The sequence below is a fragment of the Ctenopharyngodon idella genome, chromosome 1, assembly GCF_019924925.1.
Source record: "Ctenopharyngodon idella isolate HZGC_01 chromosome 1, HZGC01, whole genome shotgun sequence".
NCBI lineage: Eukaryota > Metazoa > Chordata > Actinopteri > Cypriniformes > Xenocyprididae > Ctenopharyngodon > Ctenopharyngodon idella.
In genome coordinates, this window is record NC_067220.1 from 39,100,810 (window position 1) to 39,122,013 (window position 21,204).

The 21,204-nt window shown below is 38.1% G+C and overlaps 4 protein-coding genes across 5 annotated transcripts; 3 read left to right on the top strand and 1 right to left on the bottom strand.

Moving 5' to 3' along the window:
* The first annotated feature begins 1,220 nt into the window (after positions 1-1,220).
* Positions 1,221-4,905, top strand: zp3c (zona pellucida glycoprotein 3c). Its single transcript, XM_051886067.1, has 8 exons — positions 1,221-2,183; positions 2,268-2,386; positions 2,483-2,586; positions 3,067-3,241; positions 3,953-4,079; positions 4,184-4,272; positions 4,423-4,499; positions 4,585-4,905. The coding sequence occupies exons 1-8, from the start codon at positions 1,632-1,634 to the stop codon at positions 4,731-4,733; spliced, it is 1,392 nt and encodes a 463-aa protein (XP_051742027.1). The 5' UTR covers positions 1,221-1,631; the 3' UTR covers positions 4,734-4,905.
* Positions 4,880-7,457, bottom strand: LOC127508201 (inositol 1,4,5-trisphosphate receptor-interacting protein). The gene is made up of 2 exons (XM_051885981.1): positions 7,162-7,457; positions 4,880-6,899 (listed from the first exon to the last, which is right to left on the bottom strand). The coding sequence occupies exon 2, from the start codon at positions 6,896-6,898 to the stop codon at positions 4,928-4,930; it is 1,971 nt and encodes a 656-aa protein (XP_051741941.1). The 5' UTR covers position 6,899; positions 7,162-7,457; the 3' UTR covers positions 4,880-4,927.
* Positions 7,458-7,718: 261 nt separating this feature from the next.
* Positions 7,719-11,558, top strand: LOC127508436 (calcium homeostasis modulator protein 1). 2 transcript variants are annotated; one of them, XM_051886382.1, is made up of 3 exons: positions 7,719-8,407; positions 8,732-9,316; positions 9,661-11,558. In XM_051886382.1, the coding sequence occupies exons 2-3, from the start codon at positions 8,765-8,767 to the stop codon at positions 10,357-10,359; spliced, it is 1,251 nt and encodes a 416-aa protein (XP_051742342.1). In that variant the 5' UTR covers positions 7,719-8,407; positions 8,732-8,764; the 3' UTR covers positions 10,360-11,558. The 2 variants fall into 2 exon arrangements, with proteins under 2 accessions (XP_051742342.1, XP_051742433.1); XM_051886473.1 differs by having other exon boundaries at positions 7,719-9,316.
* Positions 11,559-13,726: 2,168 nt separating this feature from the next.
* On the top strand, positions 13,727-21,200 carry zgc:175214 (uncharacterized protein LOC557610 homolog). The gene is made up of 6 exons (XM_051887427.1): positions 13,727-14,799; positions 16,364-16,514; positions 17,305-17,347; positions 18,149-18,190; positions 18,838-18,920; positions 20,462-21,200. The coding sequence occupies exons 1-6, from the start codon at positions 14,775-14,777 to the stop codon at positions 20,583-20,585; spliced, it is 468 nt and encodes a 155-aa protein (XP_051743387.1). The 5' UTR covers positions 13,727-14,774; the 3' UTR covers positions 20,586-21,200.
* Positions 21,201-21,204: the final 4 nt, after the last annotated feature.

Genomic DNA, 21,204 nt, shown 5'->3' on the forward strand with positions numbered 1-21,204 from the left:
ATTGATGTCGAAAAAAAAACATCAAATTGACGTCAAAAACTTGACATCCATTTGACGTCCACACACTGATGTCCAATTGATGTCAAAAAAACATCAAATTGGCGTAAATTAGACGTCCACACACTGATGTCCAATTGATGTCGGGAAAAAAACCCCATCAAATTGACGTCAATTTTTTGACGCCAATTTGACATCCACACACTGATGTCGAAAAAAACCCCATCAAATTGACGTCAATTTTTTTATGTCAATTTGACGTCCACACACTGATGTCCAATTGATGTCGGAAAAAAAACATCAAATTGACGTTAAAAACTTGACCCGGCTTTTGTGTATTTTTTTTAAAGAAATTGGAACAATAAAAACTGTCTTATGGCTCTTTAATGTGTCGTGACAGATCATCTCTTCCTACTTGTTCATTTATTATAGCATCAAATAAACATGAATGAACATGAGAAGGAATGTTGTTTCAAACGCGGAAAGACGTCAGCACACACCATTTTTCAAGTTGAAGTCCACCGACCTTAATCTGCTAATTCCCCTGACTGCTTTGTCGGACAAAATGGCGGATTTCGGCGTTATGATTGGTTAGATCACTTGTCAAATAAACTCCTGAGCTTTGGCACAATTCTTGAATGAGATTTAGATCTCTGTGAACAGTATAGGTTTTTAATGTCTGAGTTTAATGTCAAAGTTTTTAATGTCTGCTAAATTGAAATGTGTTCCATGTAAACTGAAAATTCTCAGTTGCTTGTCGCGAAAGAGCAATAGGAAGATATGTAAGAATGTGTGGTGGTGTTAGGGGAAGACAATAGAATGTGTAAAAATGAACAAGCAACTGTCACACATTTTTACAAAATAAATGTAGGCTACTGTATAAATAAAAATGTTCATTTTCTTTTTGTGTACTACAGCATTTACTTTTCCCAGTAAATTTTTACCAGCTGTTAAAATCTGTATCTAAAAAGCTCAGTGTGATACACAAGAACATTCAGCTAGACAAAAACTGACATTCTTGTGTCAACAAAAAAGAGAAAAAACATTAAGTTTGTATAACAAATATTTCCATGGTGAAAACAAAACATCTAAACATTTTGACCAGTTTGGCTCTGACAAAAACATTTTTTATTTTGGTGACATTGGCCAATTTACTTACACAATAGCTATGTTTTGAAGCACTACATTTTGCAGACATGCAACAGAGTTCTTACATTTAGAGAATGTTAAGACTGTTTTGAAAAATGTGCCAAAACGACTGAGAAAAACTAACAGGAGGCAGCAGAACAGGAAAAAAGTTTCCTGTATGAAGTAAATATTTTGGTTTAATATGAAGCCAGTGTGAGCTCAAACTCAACCATTTTTTTTTTATTTATTTTTTTACAATTGAAAAAGAAGAGATGAAGTCTTAGCAGGTGTTCTTTTTTCTTACTCTTGCGATGCGTTTTCTACATGCAATACCAGCTTTATCCAGCAGACGCCAAACTTTACCTGTTTTTGGTGGAGCTTCTTCAGGTTTGAGCCAATTAACAGCAGGTGATTCTTGTCACACTGACACTACAAATGTGTTGAGATGGCTGGACAGCCTCAGAAAAGTAATTAAGCACAGGAACGGTCACACGAAATAGCAGAGGATGTGGCTGAACAGTCTTCTTATTGTTTTTCTCAGCTCTAATCATTTAGTATACTCGCTGAATTTTGAAGGTGGTGACACTGACATTGATCCGGAGGAGGACTGGGACTCGATGGAAAGTTTCACGCTAAGCGCAGATGATGATGATTACAGTGATGGATTTATACCACAAGTCAAGACCGGTTTATCGGGCTCAGAACAAGCTAACGGGCCGCTAAAACTACCGGAGTCGGTACGAATACCAGCATCTATGCTACACAAAGGACTCTTCACCCCAGAAAGCGGCAGTAGGCCGGTGCCTCCGCTGGTCAAGTCAATACTTCTGCCCAAAACAGCCGCTGGGAAACGTGCGCAATCTGTCTCCGCTGCTGCGCCGAAGATGGTTGAGGTGATGTGTTACCTGGACCGGATTCACGTGAGAGTGCTGAAAAGTGTGTTTACCAACCCCAGCGCATGGAAAAACTTAAAGCTGGGAACGTGTGCTGTCAATAAAGCCACGAATACTCACTATTACTTTCTGTACTATCTGAAAGGATGTGGCATAAAACGAGGGGTGGGTGACGGTGTTTTCATTACTACTCCCCTCCACCCCCTGTCAGTGACACTTCTGGTGATGTGATATGTCGTTTTATTTCAGGAGGATGCCAATCGTGTGACTTACACGAACACACTCTACTATAGGCCTTTGCCAGTCGCCACAGAGCTGATTGTGAGGGAGCTGCCGTTTACTGTGCCTATTCGATGTAGCTACACAAAGTAAAGTGTTTTTTAACTTCTATGTGGTTATTTTGAAGCGTTAAGTGCACTCAGTTTAATTGAGCGGCTTTTTTGTTTTGTAAACTTAATTTTAAGGTTCCATCGCTCTTATGCGGTAGGATTCTTACCCCACATAGCAGGTGGAACCTTGTACAGGCCACTACAAAGTCGATCAGGGACCACACTTGCTGCACTGGATGGTATGTTGTAAATCCTTTTTTTTTTTTTTTTTTTTTAAGTATTTGTGTATTCGAAAATTGCGTACCTGTAAGTTCCTTTACAATTCTAATTTAAACTTATTGCGTGCATACGTGTGTGCGTGCAAAAGTTTGGGTTACAGTGAGGCACTTGGGGGAGAATTGTCAGTTGTGTACCCTTTCTGTGTGAGGTCATTTTATAACTTGACAACACAAATCTGCTGTACAGCTCATAATACAAACGTTTTTGTTTATTGAGCTGTTTAAGTGCTTTTATAATTAGCTCCACATTTCTGCTTTCAAATTCTCCAAACTTTTGCCATGTTCACTTCCAAGTTGCTCACAGATGTTTGTTTGGGACTGGTCAAAATTATATTTTGTGATCACTGTTATGCCTCAGATTCTGTTGATAGAGGTTAGTTTGTACTGAATTGCTTGTGTAAACTGATTTAATTTTTTCCCTCCCCTTCCCTCTTCCCTCAGTGTCTTGGAACGCTCTTCCGGTTGGCCAGAGCTTTGTCCTTGGCAAACCCATATGCTTTGAAGCTAAAGGTGCCAGCACGGAAACAAGCAAACGGCTGTATCTGAACAGTTGTTTTGTCACTTCCTCCCCAAGCCCTTTGTCGACGGATAAATATTCTGTGGCAGAAAATTATGGGTAAATATGCCATCTACATGTTAACTCAAACTAAGCATGTTGAGTTGGGTTTTCTGTTAACTGAATGCCATTTAAGGTCGACTCTAGTTTAGGTTTCATAGAGCTGCACAATTCTGGATAAACTAAACAAGGTAACATGTAATTTACTAGAGGTTCTGACAAAATGATAACTGCTGCAGTCCATTTAAAATTTAACAAGTTCTTTTTTTTTAAAAAAAAAATGATTTAACGACTTGTTTCATTACTGGATCAATCAGAGTGTGTGTGATCTTGAATTATTGAATGGCAGATAGTTTGTCACTTGTTGCCACCTACTAGCGTAAGGATACTTTCAATAGGTGATTTACTCTATTTTGATCGCTACCTTAGACATCAGTGTTTATATCCAAACTTATCCCAGTACTTCTGTGATTAATTTGAATGCTTGTAACACTGAAATTATACTGTTTGAAGCTGTTTCATACCTGTACATGACAACTGCTCTCTCTGGTTCAGCGGCAGTGCCAATGCATGTTTGAATGTTTGCTGTGATCGTACTTGTCAAAGGTTAATAGACATCGGCGACTCTTTGTCACTTAGGAATAAAATCACGTGGGTGTTTGAATTGAGGTCACGATCTTTTAATGATTGATCGTGTAGCTCTGTTAGCTATATGTTGTAACAGAAGAAAAAATGATTGGAGTTTGTTTCGTTCCAACTTTCTCTGTATAGATGCCTGGTGGACAGTAAGAACAGCGCTCTGACAAAGTTCTACACCAGTGCTAACAAGATGACCGTGAGACTTTGTATGACCGCTTTTCTGTTTAAAAACATGGTTTCCCAGCCAATGTCCAAAAAGGTAAAAAAAAAAAAAAAAAAAAAGTTTCATGTTTAATACACTTGTCTTGTTGACTGTGTTTTTTTTTTTTTTTTTTTTTTTTTTTTTAACTCTTCCCTTGATAGACCATGTTTATGCATTGCGAGTTTGACTTTGGACCAGAGACTCCTACACCTAGTGCCAAGTCATGCACGTATAACACAAAAACCAAGAAGTGAGTTTGAGCTCAAATTTATTCCCAAAATGTGCAAAATTTCTGCTCCGATCTCCCTTGCATATCCTGTTACTGAACCATGTTGATTTTTAGAGCGAATACTATTAAAATTAATCCAAGACTGTAAGTATAGATATTTGTGTGCTTTAGGTGGGCCGAGCTGTATGGTGATGCCTCTGTCTGTAACTGCTGTGCATCTACATGTCCTGCTCCTCCAAGAGCATCTGGTCAGAATTAATTTAATTTGTTTCCCAAATTAAGTTTGATTTGTTCAAATTGCTTTCTCGCTGACAATTCTTCTGTTTCTAACAGGTAAGTCAATGATCACCAGTGAGTCCTGGGACTTGAAGATGGGAAGGGAACCATCATCATTTCTTTCACCAAAGGAGACCATGCCTGATGAGTTCTCTTTAGCTGGCCATGATGACTTTGAGCTGTTCTGGGAATCAGATGATTACTAGGAGGATGTCTTTTACAGATGGCAGATGTTTTAAGTTGGATCATAGGACGGCACTGTTATAATTAATGTGGTTATGCCTTGACCAGTTAAAGTGATAAACAGAATTTGCTGATTCCCCCACCATAAGAGAAAACATTTGAATGCATATTGAAAATAAACAAGATTTAATGGTTTTTCAGCACATACAATATCTTTTTACAGAACACTTCTTACTGATCCATATTCATATATCAGCACAGGCATGTTTTTAATCATCTCCTGTAAGTGTGTTTTGGTTTTTAAGTACAACTCCTCATTTAATAATGGCAGAAACAAGTTAATTGGCTTTCCTGCTCTGAACTCTTCGGGAAGTCCAATTTCAGTAGGAATTAGAGGGTTCCCAACCAGAGCGTGATCAAATGCTTTATCTTCGAGTTTCTGTAGGAGGAAAGTCAGCAGATCACTTAGCCTCAAAACCATCTGCTCCGGGTCCCAAGATGAGGGGCTGTTGACAAGAAGATACAACAGTGCATTCTTCAAATGGTCGCTTTTTAGCCCACATGGTCCAGTCAGGCCAGTTTGGTGTTTGTGTAGGAAGGAAAGGATCTGCAGACAATGAAGATGGCATGCATTGTCAGGAAGCGTCTTGGTTGCGTGCTGAAGAAGAGCGTTTTCATAGCGCGTAAAACATATGGGCCAGTGGGTATCAGAAAATATGGTAGAGGAAAGATGGGAGATCAGATGTACCTCTGAGTCTTTAAACCTGACAATGGGAGTGAGGCTGAACAGAATGGTCTTCCCTGACCTGAACTGAACTTTCAGACTTTCAGGATTTTCCCTATTCTGGAATATTAGCTCAAAGTCATATTTGTGGCTGATCTCTTTCCATGCTTTCCTAATGGCTGTTTTAAACCACTTCACAACATGTGTTTTTGCAAGATATGAGCTGTTCTCTTCACATAGAAGGCCATTGATGTAACTTTCAGTTACATGATCATCTTTTTTGTTATCTGGATGTAGAAGGCACAACATATCGTCATCATCTAGGTTGGAATTGCTGCAAGGGCAGGTGGTTGAACTGGCTGCGCCTTTGACCATCTTGATTTTGCAAAAGTACTGGATGGTTGAAGAACCTCTACTTTCTTTCAACAGCTCAAACTCAAAGCTATATGGCTTTGGTGGGATGATGGGTATGTGTAAGTCACACATTATGCTCTTCGTTGAAGCCCATTGCTCGTATAAGCTGCCAACACCAACAAAGTCCGCAATCTTCATGTCCGAACCTGCAGTGCTCCTATTTCTCACAGTTTCCAGAAGGTCCTTCACAAAACCCTCTACAAACTCACAAGTTTGCCATCTGTGACTGGGTGGAACCAAGACACACTGGTTATGGAAGCTAGTTAATGTCTCGTTATCAATATTAGATATTTCAGATGAGATGTTCTGGCATTGCATCTTCCTTTGCAGTTTGAAACCCTTTCTCATGAACCTTTTCAAAAAACGAAATAATGAAATCAAGGAGAGTGTCTTCCAAAAGTACCAGGTGAAGGTGTCCTCTTGATCACTAGATTTTTTCCCTTGAGTTGTCATTGTCGACCCTTGGCTTGAAGTGGGTATGTTTTGGTCCACAACTAATCCGCGATCACCTTGATGTTCATGATGGGTGTCAATCCGGCCGCTTTGTGGCTTTTCCGGCTGTGTCGCATCCCTCTGAGACACGTTCTGGTCCACAGTAGACCCTGACTGGTCCACATTGACTTGTTCATGTGTTAGGCCTTCCTTTGGCATATGCAATGTCCATTTGTCTTTGTCAATATCCAATATTTCCTGGTCATCTGGTGCAAATGTCTTTTGGCGGAAGTCATTTTGCTCTCCCACTGGGGACATTTGCTCCTCGTGCAGCACCGTGGTCTTGACATTTGGCTTTATTTGTTGAACATCTGACGTATCCCCCTCTCTTCTTGGCACACTGCGATGACTTTGTGACACTTCCTGATTTGAATGTGGCATTTCAATGGCAACAACGTGCTCCCCTTGTTCTAGCTTTGCCCTCTTTTTCAGAAGTAAGTGCTCATGGTTTTGCATGCTCACCGTGACGCCGTCATCTTGGTCGTGAGTGACATTGTGATCCTTTGAGAGTAGCAGACTGACGACAACGAAAAACACCTTTAGAAATGTGTCCTCCATCCTGTGAATGGAAAAAAATGACTTCCTCTTCACAAAGCTGTATTTTCTCTATTAAAGTATTTGAAAATCCATGAGCTACATCATAATTGACAATAAAGAATAAAGTAACTATTGAGTATTGAGATGCTTTTGAAATAATCAAGTGTAATATATTACTGCTCTATACTTCCGGTGGAAATCATGTATGTCATTGTCAAATATTATTTCATTTATGTTATCCTTTATTGCCTAATGCACATCTTTAATATCATTAAATAACTTACCTCTCATTATCACACCTTTAAGTACAGAAAACGGAGTCTCGGTGTAAAGCTGAAAAAAGAAAATGGTTGAAATTGTTTTCTGTTCGGTTTTTTTGCTTCTCACACAGGATGTACACTGTCAGAGTTCGAGTGTGACTACATGCTTCCTGATGCTGTCGTACAACCCCTTCCTCTTTTTTAAGACCGGTGACATACCTCTACATGCAAAAATATATGCAAGTTTGTACGATTGCTGTGTATGAACGAAAAATATAGTGTGAATCACTTGTAGTCATTGAAATAAAACATTATTGCATGTATAATTAGTGGTGCTTACTATTTATAAATAGTAACCTCTTTGATTGTCTCTAATGTGCTCTTAACCTTATTAGTGATGTTATGGTGTTGCACTGTTTTTGAACAAATCTTTTGAGTAAATCTTTTGGAAAAAAAAAAGAAATAATACTCCAAAAGACTTACTGGTCACCAACATGCACAGGTATAATGATGTTACCAACAGAAAGAATCAAGTAGTCAATGAATATGAACAAGTCTTTATTGGTGAACAGATTCGAGACAGTGAGGTGAATCAAAATCCCACTATTAGCATTTTCTGGGATGTGTCATAGTTTAGTAATGGAGGCAATGAACATGGCCTTTGTTATGTCAGGCCCTTCAATGGAGCTGATAGTGGAATTGACTCCAACCAAGGAGAAGACTTGAATTCAAAGCTTAGGAATTGATTATTTTTGACTCTCAGCTCAACCCTAAATACATTTGCGTTTAAATCTAAGCACGTCTCTTGACTTTACATTAAATCAACTTTTGTCTTGCCACATTTTGTTAGCAGAGCGATGCATAGTATGTAGTGCTGACACACAGCAAGTGTAGCAAATATGGATGATTTATTTAATTAATAACTGCAGTGTTCATCAAACTTAAAAAGTTTTCCAGCAACTGCGCTGGATCCCACAGAAGATTCAATTTGAATAGGGTGAGGCAATACCTTTGCATGCGCTCTGAGCCACACCAGGTATGTAAATACATGCAATCTGCTATGTGTACTTCAAATAACACAAAGACTTTTGTGCACTGAAACTGAAATCATGATGTTTGGAGGGACAAAAATATAAACAGACGGAAGGAAGATCAACAGATCAATCAAATCTCCGCCTATGAACTGGGAATTGTTTGCATCACATGGAAGAAGGTGCGGATGTTGTTTTGTGTGTCAGAGAGAGATAACACAAATCCTCTGCTTTGACAGGTGAATTATAATTCTTTTCAGTTGAGTTCACAGAGACGGATGAATATTTGGTTGAACATTGCAAAATTCTCTAAGTAGACTGGGCAAGATATCTGTCTGACTGATTGTTGTTTGTAATTCTTCCCCACACAATGTTATATTTAAGACTGTTTTTAATGATTTAGTTGTATGTTGTGTTGTAACCCTATTTACTTGGTCTTATTATATACAGTTCATCAGTCGACTGTAAGAGTCCAATTTGATAGAAAAGCTTTTATGAAAGACATTTTGCATGTGAAATATCAATGTTGATCTTTTAAGTAACAAATTTTCTTCTCTCACAAGTTAATATCAGGATAGACCAACCAACATATCAAAATGGATAAGTTCCGTATGATGGCCCAGATCCTCCAGTCCAACCAAGAGTCTTTTATGAATGGCATTTGTGGCATCATGGCCCTGGCTAGCGCTCAGCTATACACGTCTTTTGAATTCAACTGCCCCTGCATCCCTGAATATAACTACTCCTATGGGATCAGTATGCTGGTTATTCCACCTATATGGTTCTTCCTTTTGGGTTTCGTACTGAACAACAATGTCTCGATGCTGGCGGAGGAGTGGAAACGGCCAATAGGACAGCGGAGGAAGGACCCTACGGTCATGCGCTATATGTGTGTATCCATTTCCCAGCGATCGCTCATCGCGCCAGCCGTTTGGATCTCAGTGACTCTAATGGATGGTAAAAGCTTCCTGTGTGCCTACAGTATGGACCTGGATATGTCCGAGTTTGGCAAAAATGTAAGTGGATATGGACTGTCTCAAGAGGAACTCTTACGAACGCTGGCCAAAATTCCATGCAAGCACATATATGATGGCCAACACATTCTATCCAGAGACGCCGCTGCCAGATACATACGCTGTATTTCACAGGTACTGTATGCTTGATATTAATTCAAAGTAGTAGTAAGACTCCATTAAAATTGTATTTTCCATGTTTCAATGCCGCCTAAACTCAGAAAAGTACTCAGAAGTAACATATAGAGCACAAAAGTTCTAGAAGTCTACAGAAATGTGGAGAAAGTATGAAAAAAAAGTCATAATCACACTACTCATAATCTAAAAGAGAGCTCCTGCTTCAAGATCAAGGTTATTATAGTTAGGTAAAACCTTGAAAAACATGAATTACTTAAGATAAACTTTAACTAAAATATCATACGATGAAAATACTAATGTTACTAATTCATATTTGTTTGTCTATATTCTAAATGTTCCAGGCTTTTGGATGGTTGTTCTTGTTGATCATCACAATTGTTGCATTTTTAATCAGAGCCATTCGGCCCTGCTTCACCCAGGCCGCCTTCCTCAAAACCAAATACTGGTCTCACTACGTAGACACGGAGCGCAAGATGTTTGATGAGACTTGCACAGAACATGCCAAAAGTTTCGCCAAGGTTTGCATCAAGCAGTACTTTGAGGGTATTAGCGGCGAGATTCAGAGCTTCCATGATCATTCATGTGGAGATGATAGTGATGATGATGATGATAAACCTGAAACTGAAGAAGACAAACTGTTGGGGATTCGTCGCCAGGACACCATGAACAAGGTGCTGTGGGACTGGCACATGTGCAAACCTGCACTGAGTCTAAGAAAGTGTGAAGATGTTAGCGCTGGACAAAATGGAGATTGTAGCATGAATGCTAACAATAATCAAGATGGACATGTCTATGATAACACTGACCTTAGTGTGGGCCAAAAAGGCTTCAAAAGTGGTTATGTGAATGCTGGCCTTGATATTGGCCAAAGTGATTTGGGCAGGGGATATGATAATGCTAGCTGTAGTGTGGGCCAAAATGGCTTTACAAAAAGACAAAGTAAAGCTAGCACAAGCCAAAATGAATTCATGAATGGTGGTGTTCCTTCTTCATGCAGTGCTCAAAAGAAAGCATGGGCAGTGTATTATAGTAAGGTATGAGTCTGAGATGTATCTTTTTTCAGGCCTGACTAGAAATCCTACTATATTTCTAAATTGCTTTATATGTTGTTATAACCATCCAAACACATTAATTATTGTTATTTCAATTACATATTACTTATCACATTATATAACCAAAGCTATGAATGATAATTCTAGTATCTGTCAGCCTTAACTTCATGTGAGAAGATGACAAATTAAAAAATTATTTTCAGCATAAGATTTTAAATAGAATGCAGTTTCACCTTGTGCCACAAGAGGCCACTATACAGCACATTTCATCACAGCAACTTTCTGTAACCTTTTTCAGTCCAAGAACTAAGGCCCTGTCCCAAATGTTACACTTCATATGCACCTATGGACTTACAATTGTCACCGTGTATGCATGATCGTGAAGTCCACAAGATTGTGGGGTGTCCAATTTGTCATTTTAGGTTTCAGAAGGGTGTACATGAGTGCACACTTTGCGTCCGATATGCGCCCTTGATGTACACTTTTGCTGAGCTCTGCAGCAGACTTCTTCCCAACAGTCAAAGCAGCATTACCTAACGAAAGTGCGGACTTGTAGGAAGACCGCAGTGTTCAGGGTGCCATTTGGGACAGGGCCTAAGACTCTCTTAACACACTTTTCATATATATTAGTATTTTTTTTTATTTGTTTATATATATATATATATACATACACACACACATATATATATAAACAATAAAATCTCTCTCTACATTAGAATACATTTGTACAAATAAAAGTACTAACGAATCTACATTTGTAAAAAATAAAAGAAGGCACAGTAAAAAATGTTTCCAAGACATTTAAATCTGAAAGTTAATTTGAATAATAATCACATTAAGGACATTGAAGAAACCTCTGTTAATATTTATTTATATAATACTATTTTTAATTAGCTTTTCTTTTCATTTAAATTTTAATAAATGTTTAGTAATTTTATTATGTGCTTTTGTCATTTTTATTTATTTATTTATTTTAATATTTCTATTTAGTTTTATTTGTATTTCGGTTTTAATTTAAACTTATTTCATTTATTTGCCAAGGAATTATTATTAATTTTCATTTAAGTTTCTTAAGTGTACATTCTTCAATTGATATTTATATTTTACTTTAGTTTAATTACCGAAAGGGTCATTTAAAGGGTTGGTTCACCCAAAAATGAAATTTCTGTCATTAATTACTCACCCTCATGTCGTTCCACACCTGTAAGACCTTCGTTCATCTTCAGAACACAAATTAGATATTGTTGATGAAATTCGAGAGGTATCTGAACCACGCATTGGCAGCAATGTCATTGCACCTTTTGAGGTCCAGAAAGGTAGTGAAGACACTGTTAAAATAGTCCATGTGACTGCAGTGGTTTAACCTTAATGTTGTGAACTGACAAGAATACTTTTTTTGCGCAAAAACAAAACAAAAAATAACGACTTTATTCAACAATCTCTTCTCTTCTATGTCAGTCTCCTACGCTGTTGATGTAGTGAACGCATTGCAGAGCTTCTATGTTTACGTCCGAACGCTATTGGCCGGCTCCTGCATCAGCATCACACGCATACGTCGTGCTGCTCATGTGTACAGCGTCGGCCAATACTGAGCCGGCATTCGGACGTAAACAAGGAAGCCTGCACTGCATTCACTACGTCAACAGCGTAGGAGACTGACATAGAAGAGATTGTTGAATAAAGTCATTATTTTTGTTTTGTTTTTGTGCACAAAAAGTATTCTCGTTGCTTTATAACATTAATGTTGAACCGCTGCAGTCACATGGACTATTGTAACGATGTCTTTAGTACCTTTCTGGGCCTTGAAATTTGTTATGATGTTGCTGTGTATAGGGAGATCAGAAAGCTCTCGGATTTCATTAAAAATATCTGTGTTCTGAAGATGAACGAAGGTCTTATGGGTTCGGGACGACATGAGGGTGAGTAATTAATGACAGAATTTTCATTTTTGGTGAATTAACCCTTTAATAGTTTTAGTTAACAATCACAACCCTGGAAGAAACACCTGTAAGACAGTGGATGGCATACTTAGGCTGTTTTTAGACCTGTAGATTCCGAAACGGGGACTAAATTTGTTACAATGTTGCACTTTCTTCTTGGTTCAGTTCACTTTCACAAGGCAACATTTCAAAGTGTACCAAAATGTGATTATGCAAGTCACATGTGAGTAAAACTGTCCTCTTATTGGTCAGAGTTTCCTCTGCATCATCCATCAAGATGGATTGACAAGTTTGCTCCACAAACTTATTGTGGCTTTATCTGTAGCTGTCAAGACACATGCAAACACTTATACAAATGTAGCCAACATCCCGCTCTAACTGATAAATTAGATATATTTAATTTTATTTTAATTATATGAAATGTAACCAGTGATTTGTTAAGGCTGGACTACACTACACAACCTTTGCCGAGATTTTGCCCCAATTTACAGTCTGGACAAGTTGACGCTAGTCGCCGAAAGTCAGAGCCAGTCTGCAGATCTGAGTTGACAGATTTCAAAGAAATTTGTGTAGTGGATGATGGTCACAGACTCCAATTTTTTAGCTTCAAAGTTTGATTCCATCCATTCGGAGGATATCAAACATGTTTGATATTTTGAGCCGATTTTAAAACACATAGCCTATTGTTTTCATTTGTCATGCATCTCCTAGTAACAAGGCAAGTGTTTCTGCATGAGTTTGTTGTGATCGTAATGACTTGAAAGTCTGGTATTGTGTGATCCTCTGTCGTTTAGTGTATAATGCCCAGCTTTTCCTCTGTAACTATTTACAAAGCCAGCAAGTGTGTGACATACAGTGTTTTAAAATCTGTTCAGATCTTAAAAGTCGTGTAGTATATTCCAGCCTTTAGATAACCAGCAAATAATCTAGTTGACATGAAACTGAACTGTGCACCACACAGATAAGTCATCAAGATTGCTGAGTGCGACAAACAGAGACACAGGGAGCACATGGTTGTTAGGCAAGCAGCAGCTGTTGTCTCTAGAGCAGAATCTCGCACCAGTGTTGGGGGTTGGTCGCCTGAGTCTGTTGTTTCTTTTTCCGCCCTTTCTCTGTTTAAAAGCTACAGTTATATTCTGTGTTTGAACATAAACAGGCTTCCATCATGGCAGTGCTTTAGTAGGTCAGACAGAAACATGATCTGCAACTGATCTGATGTTCTGCATATACGTGTCACTGCTTTCACTCATGCAGTCTGCCCCACTTTTTTCACTCTCACTTGTTTTGTCTGTCACCTTCGGCTTCTCTTTTCTGCAGCAGAGTGCATGCATGTGGCGTTACTTCCTCTAAAATGTTGCAGAACACAGAAGAAGAGGAGGCCATCCTGTGACTGCAGTCGCGCAGTGAGAGCGTGAGGGATTGGAGGAGGGGAATCGCTCAGGAAGGGAGGGAGGGATTGGAGGACAGAGTTGCGAGGCAAACCAGGATCACATGAGCACAGATCTGTTTACAAACTGAATGTGTGCGGCCAGGAAAGACGCAGGAGCCTTCCTGAAGAATATTACTGGCCAGCCTCACTAGCACACATCTATAACCCCCAGATGCTTGCGTTTTGGCTGGGATATTTGTTAAATGAGCTGAGGGACGAATCGTTTTTTGGTCTACTTTTTTGATGGAAGGATTGAGAGAGCAGATGGTTTTAGGTGGAGAGAAAAAATACTCCCCCACACAGGCGCACACACACACATAAACACTCCAGCGGCTTGAAAATACTGTTCTCTTCCTTCTCTAAAGGGGCTGCTCTTCGATAAAGGGATATACCTCAAAAAACAAGGCAGGCCAAGAGCGACGTCAAGGAAGAACTGCTGGAATAACCGACAAGAGACTCAAAGGCATGCCAAAGTCTTTTGCGAAAGGGTTTGAGGGATAACCAAGACTGTAGATGGATCGTATGTTGTTCACAATTCTGCACATATGGATGTTTAGTGCTCACTAAACCACCAGACGCAGGAATTATCAAGGAATTTGTTAACTTTTGTGTGTGACAACACAAAGAAGATCACATCTGAAGTGCCATTCGGCCACATATGGACTCGTTCTCAAAGACAAGAAGAATATCAAGGGCACATTATGCTCCCTTTGTCTCTGTAACAAAGCACCTTGTGCATATTCACATCAGCGGAGCCAAAGAGTGATTGAAATCTTTTGTTCTTCGATGCTGGCATCATAAGAGTGGAATGAATGGAGGAATAATTGAACTATAATCAAGACAGCACACCCTATCATTTTAAGAGCTGGTTTTTAGACCCGTTGGACCTACGGGAACAACGAAGGGTGCACAGTGGCAAATTGTCGGGAATAAGTCAAGCTGGAATCTGGTTTTCGGTTGTGTCCTCCAGCCCCCGCATTGCCTGTTCCAGAAAAGCAGTGAGTTTGCAGCAGCAGGGCTTGGAGTCAGATTACATGCAACCATTCCAATGGTGTAACGGTGAGTGGCCTTTGCGAAAAAGTCCAAGCTGAACTTGAGTTTGTTTTTTTCCCCCAGCATTAGTCACTGAAGCGCTGCTGAGGATGTTGAAACCAGTCTGAAGAAGTCAAAGGGAACTATTCAGAAAGGTCAAAAGTAGCTTGTCAAGATTGTTGAAATATTCGTGCTATGCTGAGACTGTTTTTAACAACCCGCATGTTGTCAGCCTTTTGCTCTTCTGAAAACGGATATGTCTAGAGTTTTATTTTTAGATGAAAACATGAATCAACCTGTAACAAGTCAAATGTTTCAATGACAGTAATGCTCAGTACGTAGAGACAATATGCTTTCTGATTATCGGAAATTGCTCAGATTCTGATTACGTGTACATCATGTCATGTAAACGCGTCAACCCGATTGCCTAAACCAGATAAAGGAAATAAGATGGCTGGCATATTTATGTATTAATTAAATATTTCTGGGTCATATATATATATATATATATATATATGATTCCCAATATATATATATTCAAAAGTTTGGGGTCAGTAAGATTTTTTAAATGTTTTTGAAATAAGTCTCTTATGCTCACCAAGGTTGCATTTATTTGATTAAAAATACAGTAAAACTGTAATAGTGTGAAATATTAAATTGAAACGGTTTTCTATTTGAATATATTTTTAAATTTAATTTATTCCTGTGATCAAAGCTTATTTTTCAGCATCATTACTCCAGTCTTCAGTGTCACATGATCCTTCAGAAATCATTCTAATATGGTGATTTGATGCTCAAGAAACTATTATTTCAACATTGATAATAAAAATAAATTATCATCAGTGTTAAAATAATAGTTATGCTGCTTAATATACATGGAATATATGTGTAACTACAGGAAGAAAGCTCTTTTTCTGAATAAAGTGTTAATCAGAATATAGATCAGAATACAAAAATGTATCATAGTGATGGCATTCTTTGAGTTCCATTCATACAATAAAAAATATCATACTCATTCAGTCATAATCATTCATAAGAATGATAATAAAAATAATAATTCAACAAAAATGTATTCAGTTGTATTACTGTAGAGGAATGAAATATTTTGCCTTTGTATATGACAAAACGTATTAATAATGATAATAATTGTTGCCTGTGCATATGGCACAAATTAAATCTCTTCATACCGTCCCCATCAGAATGACACAAGCTTACAATAATCTCTGTGGAAGCCCCTACATATAAGCACCTTAGATGAATTGTTCCACAGACTCAGACTAAGGGGGATTCTTGCAGACGCTGCGTTAATCTTTAACTCTTACAGTACGTTGACTGACTGGGGAATATGAATGGATAAGAACTAACATGGTTAGATAACAGTAAAGTATGAATGGTATACTCTTATAACACACATATGGCTTCACGAAAAGGCCAGATGGTGGTTTGTTGGAGGCAATCCACAGTTGTTCATATTTGTTTTTTGCATAGCTAATTTGCAAAAATTCCCTTGAAAGTGGGCGTACTGAAGAACTGTGTTCTTCCTGCTTGTGTGTGGTTTAAACTGCTGATTTAAGTGTGTGTTTGTGTGTAGGCTGCCTCTGTGGTCTAGGGCTGCAGCATTCAGACTGTGATATGTCAGAGGAAGACATCTACCGTCTGCCGCTCAATGTGTACGTCATCGTACTGGGCATAGGCATGTTCATCTTCATGCTCAGTGTAATCTTCTGCTGCTATCTGTTCAGGCAAGAACCCAAACACACTCACCACACCCGCACCGCTGTTACACAAATCAGATGTGTCCTTTGTTGCGTTGTGCTCCTGTAACGACATGTAGAAAGACACAGAAAGATATGTCTGGAACTTTAAATAGTGTGCATTTCTCTGTCTCTCTCTCTCTTGTTATATATATATAAGAACATTTTGCTAACGTGGCATTAAATTATAAAAACATTATTTCTGAATGTTTTCTAAGGGAACATTCCATCCTGTGAACATTATGGGAATGTTACGTCTGAATGTTCTCTGAACAAGTAGTAACATTAAGAAAAAACAGACGGACGTCCAACTAAAACATTTCAGGGAAAAAAATTCCATGAATGCTGTATAGATAACGTTTTTGTGCTAACGTTGTGATAACATATTTAAAGACCAGATAACCTTGAATGAACATTCTATTAACATTACTGGAAGAACGTTTGTTCATAACTTTGAGAACGTTCCCTGTTAGCTAGTCACACACATATTTAATGAATAATAAATTCTATTTTATTTAATTATTAGTTTAATTTACATTTAAAGACTTTGTCAGACTTCAAGATGACAGTATAACTTACAAATTATTAGTATAAATTAGTATATAAGTATATTTTGTAGAAGTATTGTATATGCATATGAGAGTTTGACAGGAAATGCTGCAGCAAATGATTTACACAATCACAACATCTCTCTTTTGCACCACCCACAGCAGTTTTTGCAGTTGAACTCAGGAAGCGTAGAAGTGTTGTTTCATTTTTTTTCCTCTTCTCTTTACAGGTTGAAACAGCAAGGCACAAGGGAGCAGTACAGCTACAATGAGGTGGGCCTAAAACAATACAGTTAGATATAAATATAGCATAGTCTTTGCCAGAGTCTTGATGAAATCCAATCTAACAGATGACCTTCATGATATACTTTGCTTATATAAATAGGTACAATGCAAGCATGACACAAGATGTGCTATTTTCCATTAATATGTTACAGAAAGGCATGAAAAGTAATTTTGTCTTTTAAAAAAATGGTTGAAGAAGGTGCTTACCTTCATACAATGCTGGTCAAGGTCCTCTGAATTTATGTCAGATAATAATTCATCTAAAATATGTAATGAAATTCACAATAAAAACATATGACCTTCTTTAAAAAAGCATTAAGACTTCAAATTGTACTCATAGAAAGTGCTATGTAACATGTAAAGAGAAACACCTAGACTAAACTGCAATTAAACACACATTAATCGATACATAAAGCACACTTCTCAATTCTCAGTTACTTACAGTGGCTTTATCCTGGTAGAGGTCGATCAAATGTGTATCTTTTTGATTATTAAAATACTTTATTCTATCCCAATGTAGAAACAACTGTAAGTACGCCGTGTATATGTTAATTTTCTCGAAAACTACAAACTGTAAGTGTTTCTGTGGCCTTATGTGAAAATTCGCCACAGCGATCGGTCTGTCCAGTCATACGCAACGACGCTGACTCGACCAATGGCGTGAGTTGTGGGCATGGCTATCTGCTTGTTCGATCAACGGCTGATGAGGGGCTGTTCGGAAAATTTTAATTGAGGCGATTATTTAACACTAAACAACACATTGTCATTTTTCTTTATTTTCTCTTAAAGGTGGTGTTGAAAGGCGCAGGAAAGAAGCTGAGCCTATTGGGAGTAAGTTTCATGAGCTCTTTGTAAAAGAACATTTTTACATTTTATAATTTGTATGACGTCAGAAAGCTCAAACCATTATTTTTAAAGGGATTATGTCACAGCATAAGTAAATGCATGGACAATCAGAAATTCTGCATATAGAGTTTTAAAAACTACTACACTAAATAGGGTTAAATATATCAAATTATGTGACTAAGTTCAGTATCTGGTTGATTACATTGGCAGCGTTTCTTGAGAATAACTATTTATGAACACAAGTGTCAGAATCAAAGATAGTTCTGCATTTCATATCTCCCAAGTAGTACATTAAAAATTCCTTCACAAGCGAGGCTCAGTTAGGTTATGATGTATTCATTTGATTAGTAAAAACCTCTTGAAATTCTTGATTATGCAAATAGACCTCTGCAGGATTTTCTGGTCCTCTCAACCACCTGGTGAACTGCATTATGGGTGCCCAGACGTGATTTTCTGTAGAACTCCAGCCCCTTCATGCAGTAGGAAAAAGTGTGACTGAAACCAAAACAAAAGGACAATGTTGGCAAGGCTACAGCCAGCATTCCTGTAGCCTACTGCTAAACAGATGAAGTGTTTGGATTATATTAGTAAAAGAAAGGGACACTAAATTTGTTTTGTATATTGTGTCACAGCAGCCCTGTGCCGTGTGTCTAGAGGAATTCAAGACCAGAGACGAGCTGGGCGTGTGCCCGTGTTCACACACCTTCCATAAGAAGTGAGTTCCACTGTAACAAGTGTTTACTTAACAGGAGACATCAAATTTACTTATGCCAGAATTCCACAGAAAACACATCAGTCACGGTTTCACACATTACCTGTCTTTGCACGTTTATTTTTAATGACAACAGGAAATCAAAATTAAAGTTTTGTGGCTTTAATTTATCGATTTGAGGCCACAATGTTAGAGAACTCCTAATAAACACAACAGTCGGAAAACAGACCCAAAATATTGATGACGCCTCCCCCTAATATATCGAGGAAATAATCACAGTTTACACAAAAATATTAACTGTTTTCAACGTTGATAATAAGAAAAGTTTTTTGAGCATCAAATCATACTAGAATGATTTCTAAAGGGTCATGTGACCCTAAAGACTGAGTAATGATGCTGAAAATTCAGCTTTGCCATCACAGGAATAAATGACATTCTAAATTATAAAATAGAAAGCAGTTAAATGATAATATTACTCTTTGTACTATATTTTTTGATTAAATAAATGCATAAAAGCATAAAAGGCCTCTATGAGAAACATTAAAAAATGTACTGACCCCAAACTTCTGAAAAGTAGTATATATGAAATAAAATAATGTCTATTTTATGCTAAGTCAAGTCCATTTACATTCTCCTATATATAAATAAAAATAAAATTATATTAATAAAAATATATATATATATATATATATATAAAATGCAATGCAATTTAGATGTTTGAATAATAAACTCTTATAACGTGCATCAGAGTCCAGAGTCCGTAAGACCCTCGTTCATCTTCAGAACACGAATTAAGATATTTTTAATAAAATTCGATGGCTCAGTGAGGCCTCCATTGCCAGCAAGATAATTAACACTTTCAATGCTCAGAAAGGTACTAAAGACGTATTTAAAACAGTTCATGTGACTACAGTGGTTCAACCTTAATGTTATGAAGTGACGAGAATACTTTTTGTGCGCCAAAAAAACAAAATAATGACTTTATTCAACAATGGGCGATTTCAAAACACTGCTCCATGAAGCTTTACGAATCTTTTGTTTTGAATCAGTGGTTCCGAGTGTGTATCACACTGCCAAAGTCAAGTGATTTCAGTAAACGAGGCTTCGTTACGTCATAAGTGTTTCAAAATTTCAGTGGTTCACCACTGGGGGGCGTGACTTTGGCTGTTTGATACACACTCTGAACCACTGATTCGAAACAAAAGATTCGTAAAGCTCCGAAGCTTCATGAAGCAGTGTTTCGAGCCATCGGATGTTACGAAAAATATCTTCATTTGTGTTCCGAAGATAAACGAAGATCTTACAGGTGTGGAACGACATGAGGGTGAGTAATAAATGACAGAATTTTAATTTTTGGATGAAATAACCCTTTAAGTATCACTCTTACTATTGTGCACACTTTTGACCCCTAAGCATAAACTACAAGCAACAGCCTAGCATTGTGGTGGCAATTTTTGCATGGGCAAGCAAAATGCCAAAGTGCAAAAACCTAGTTTTCCATTTGCAACCATATTTTTAAAGAAATCTTTCATTGTAACTTGCAGGTGCCTGCTGAAATGGTTAGAGATCCGCAGCGTTTGCCCGATGTGCAATAAACCCATCATGCGTGTACAGAACGCCGACGCCCCACGAGGAGCCGAGGGGCTGCAAGACCCAGAGGAGGTGTGACCCCAAAAACTGTACGGCCCACGGCCAGATTAACACCCTCCAGTTCTGCGATTGTTGGAACAAATCACGTGACCTGCTAAGGCTCTCCAAAGCCACCTATATGCACCGCCACAGCGGACCCGGAGAACGCGAGAAACCAGGACGACAACGTTCAGCCTCCACTAGTGATTCAGTACCATTTTGCCAGTAGCCAAACATAAAAATAATCTCCTATATATCGTGCCACAATATTCTTTAAAGTAGTATCGTGCCGAGGTTCTAAAGCGAGAGACACACCGTGCATGCTGGGTAACGGACATCAAAATGAGAGGTAAATATCTCAGGAGTTTGCCTCAGGGGATCTAACCAGGAAACAAAAGAAAAACATTAGACTTCGGCAATTAAACTTTTACTGTCGATGGACTGCCGTATATATGTGACAATAGGGTGTAGGTGTAGTGCACTGTCTGACTGGTACTACAGGTCTTCATAAAGATCCTGCGTAGTCCTTACAGAAATATTCAATATGTAATCAGTAACCAGCAGTTCTTCTCCATTTATTGTGTTCATTGCTTGAATTGTTATTTTGTAATGTTTGTTTTTGAATAAAATGTTTTTGTGGTTAACCTTCCTAAATGGT

Coding starts and splice junctions, on each gene's coding strand:
- zp3c (XM_051886067.1), top strand. CDS start 1,632: ATGTGGCTGAACAGTCTTCTTATTGTTTTTCTCAGCTCTAATCATTTA. Junction 3,242..3,952: donor TCTGTGGCAGAAAATTATGG/GTAAATATGCCA, acceptor TTCTCTGTATAG/ATGCCTGGTGGACAGTAAGA. Junction 4,273..4,422: donor TATAACACAAAAACCAAGAA/GTGAGTTTGAGC, acceptor TGTGTGCTTTAG/GTGGGCCGAGCTGTATGGTG.
- LOC127508201 (XM_051885981.1), bottom strand. CDS start 6,898: ATGGAGGACACATTTCTAAAGGTGTTTTTCGTTGTCGTCAGTCTGCTA.
- LOC127508436 (XM_051886473.1), top strand. CDS start 8,765: ATGGATAAGTTCCGTATGATGGCCCAGATCCTCCAGTCCAACCAAGAG. Junction 9,317..9,660: donor ACATACGCTGTATTTCACAG/GTACTGTATGCT, acceptor TAAATGTTCCAG/GCTTTTGGATGGTTGTTCTT.
- zgc:175214 (XM_051887427.1), top strand. CDS start 14,775: ATGCAACCATTCCAATGGTGTAACG. Junction 18,191..18,837: donor AGAAGCTGAGCCTATTGGGA/GTAAGTTTCATG, acceptor ATTGTGTCACAG/CAGCCCTGTGCCGTGTGTCT. Junction 18,921..20,461: donor TCACACACCTTCCATAAGAA/GTGAGTTCCACT, acceptor TGTAACTTGCAG/GTGCCTGCTGAAATGGTTAG.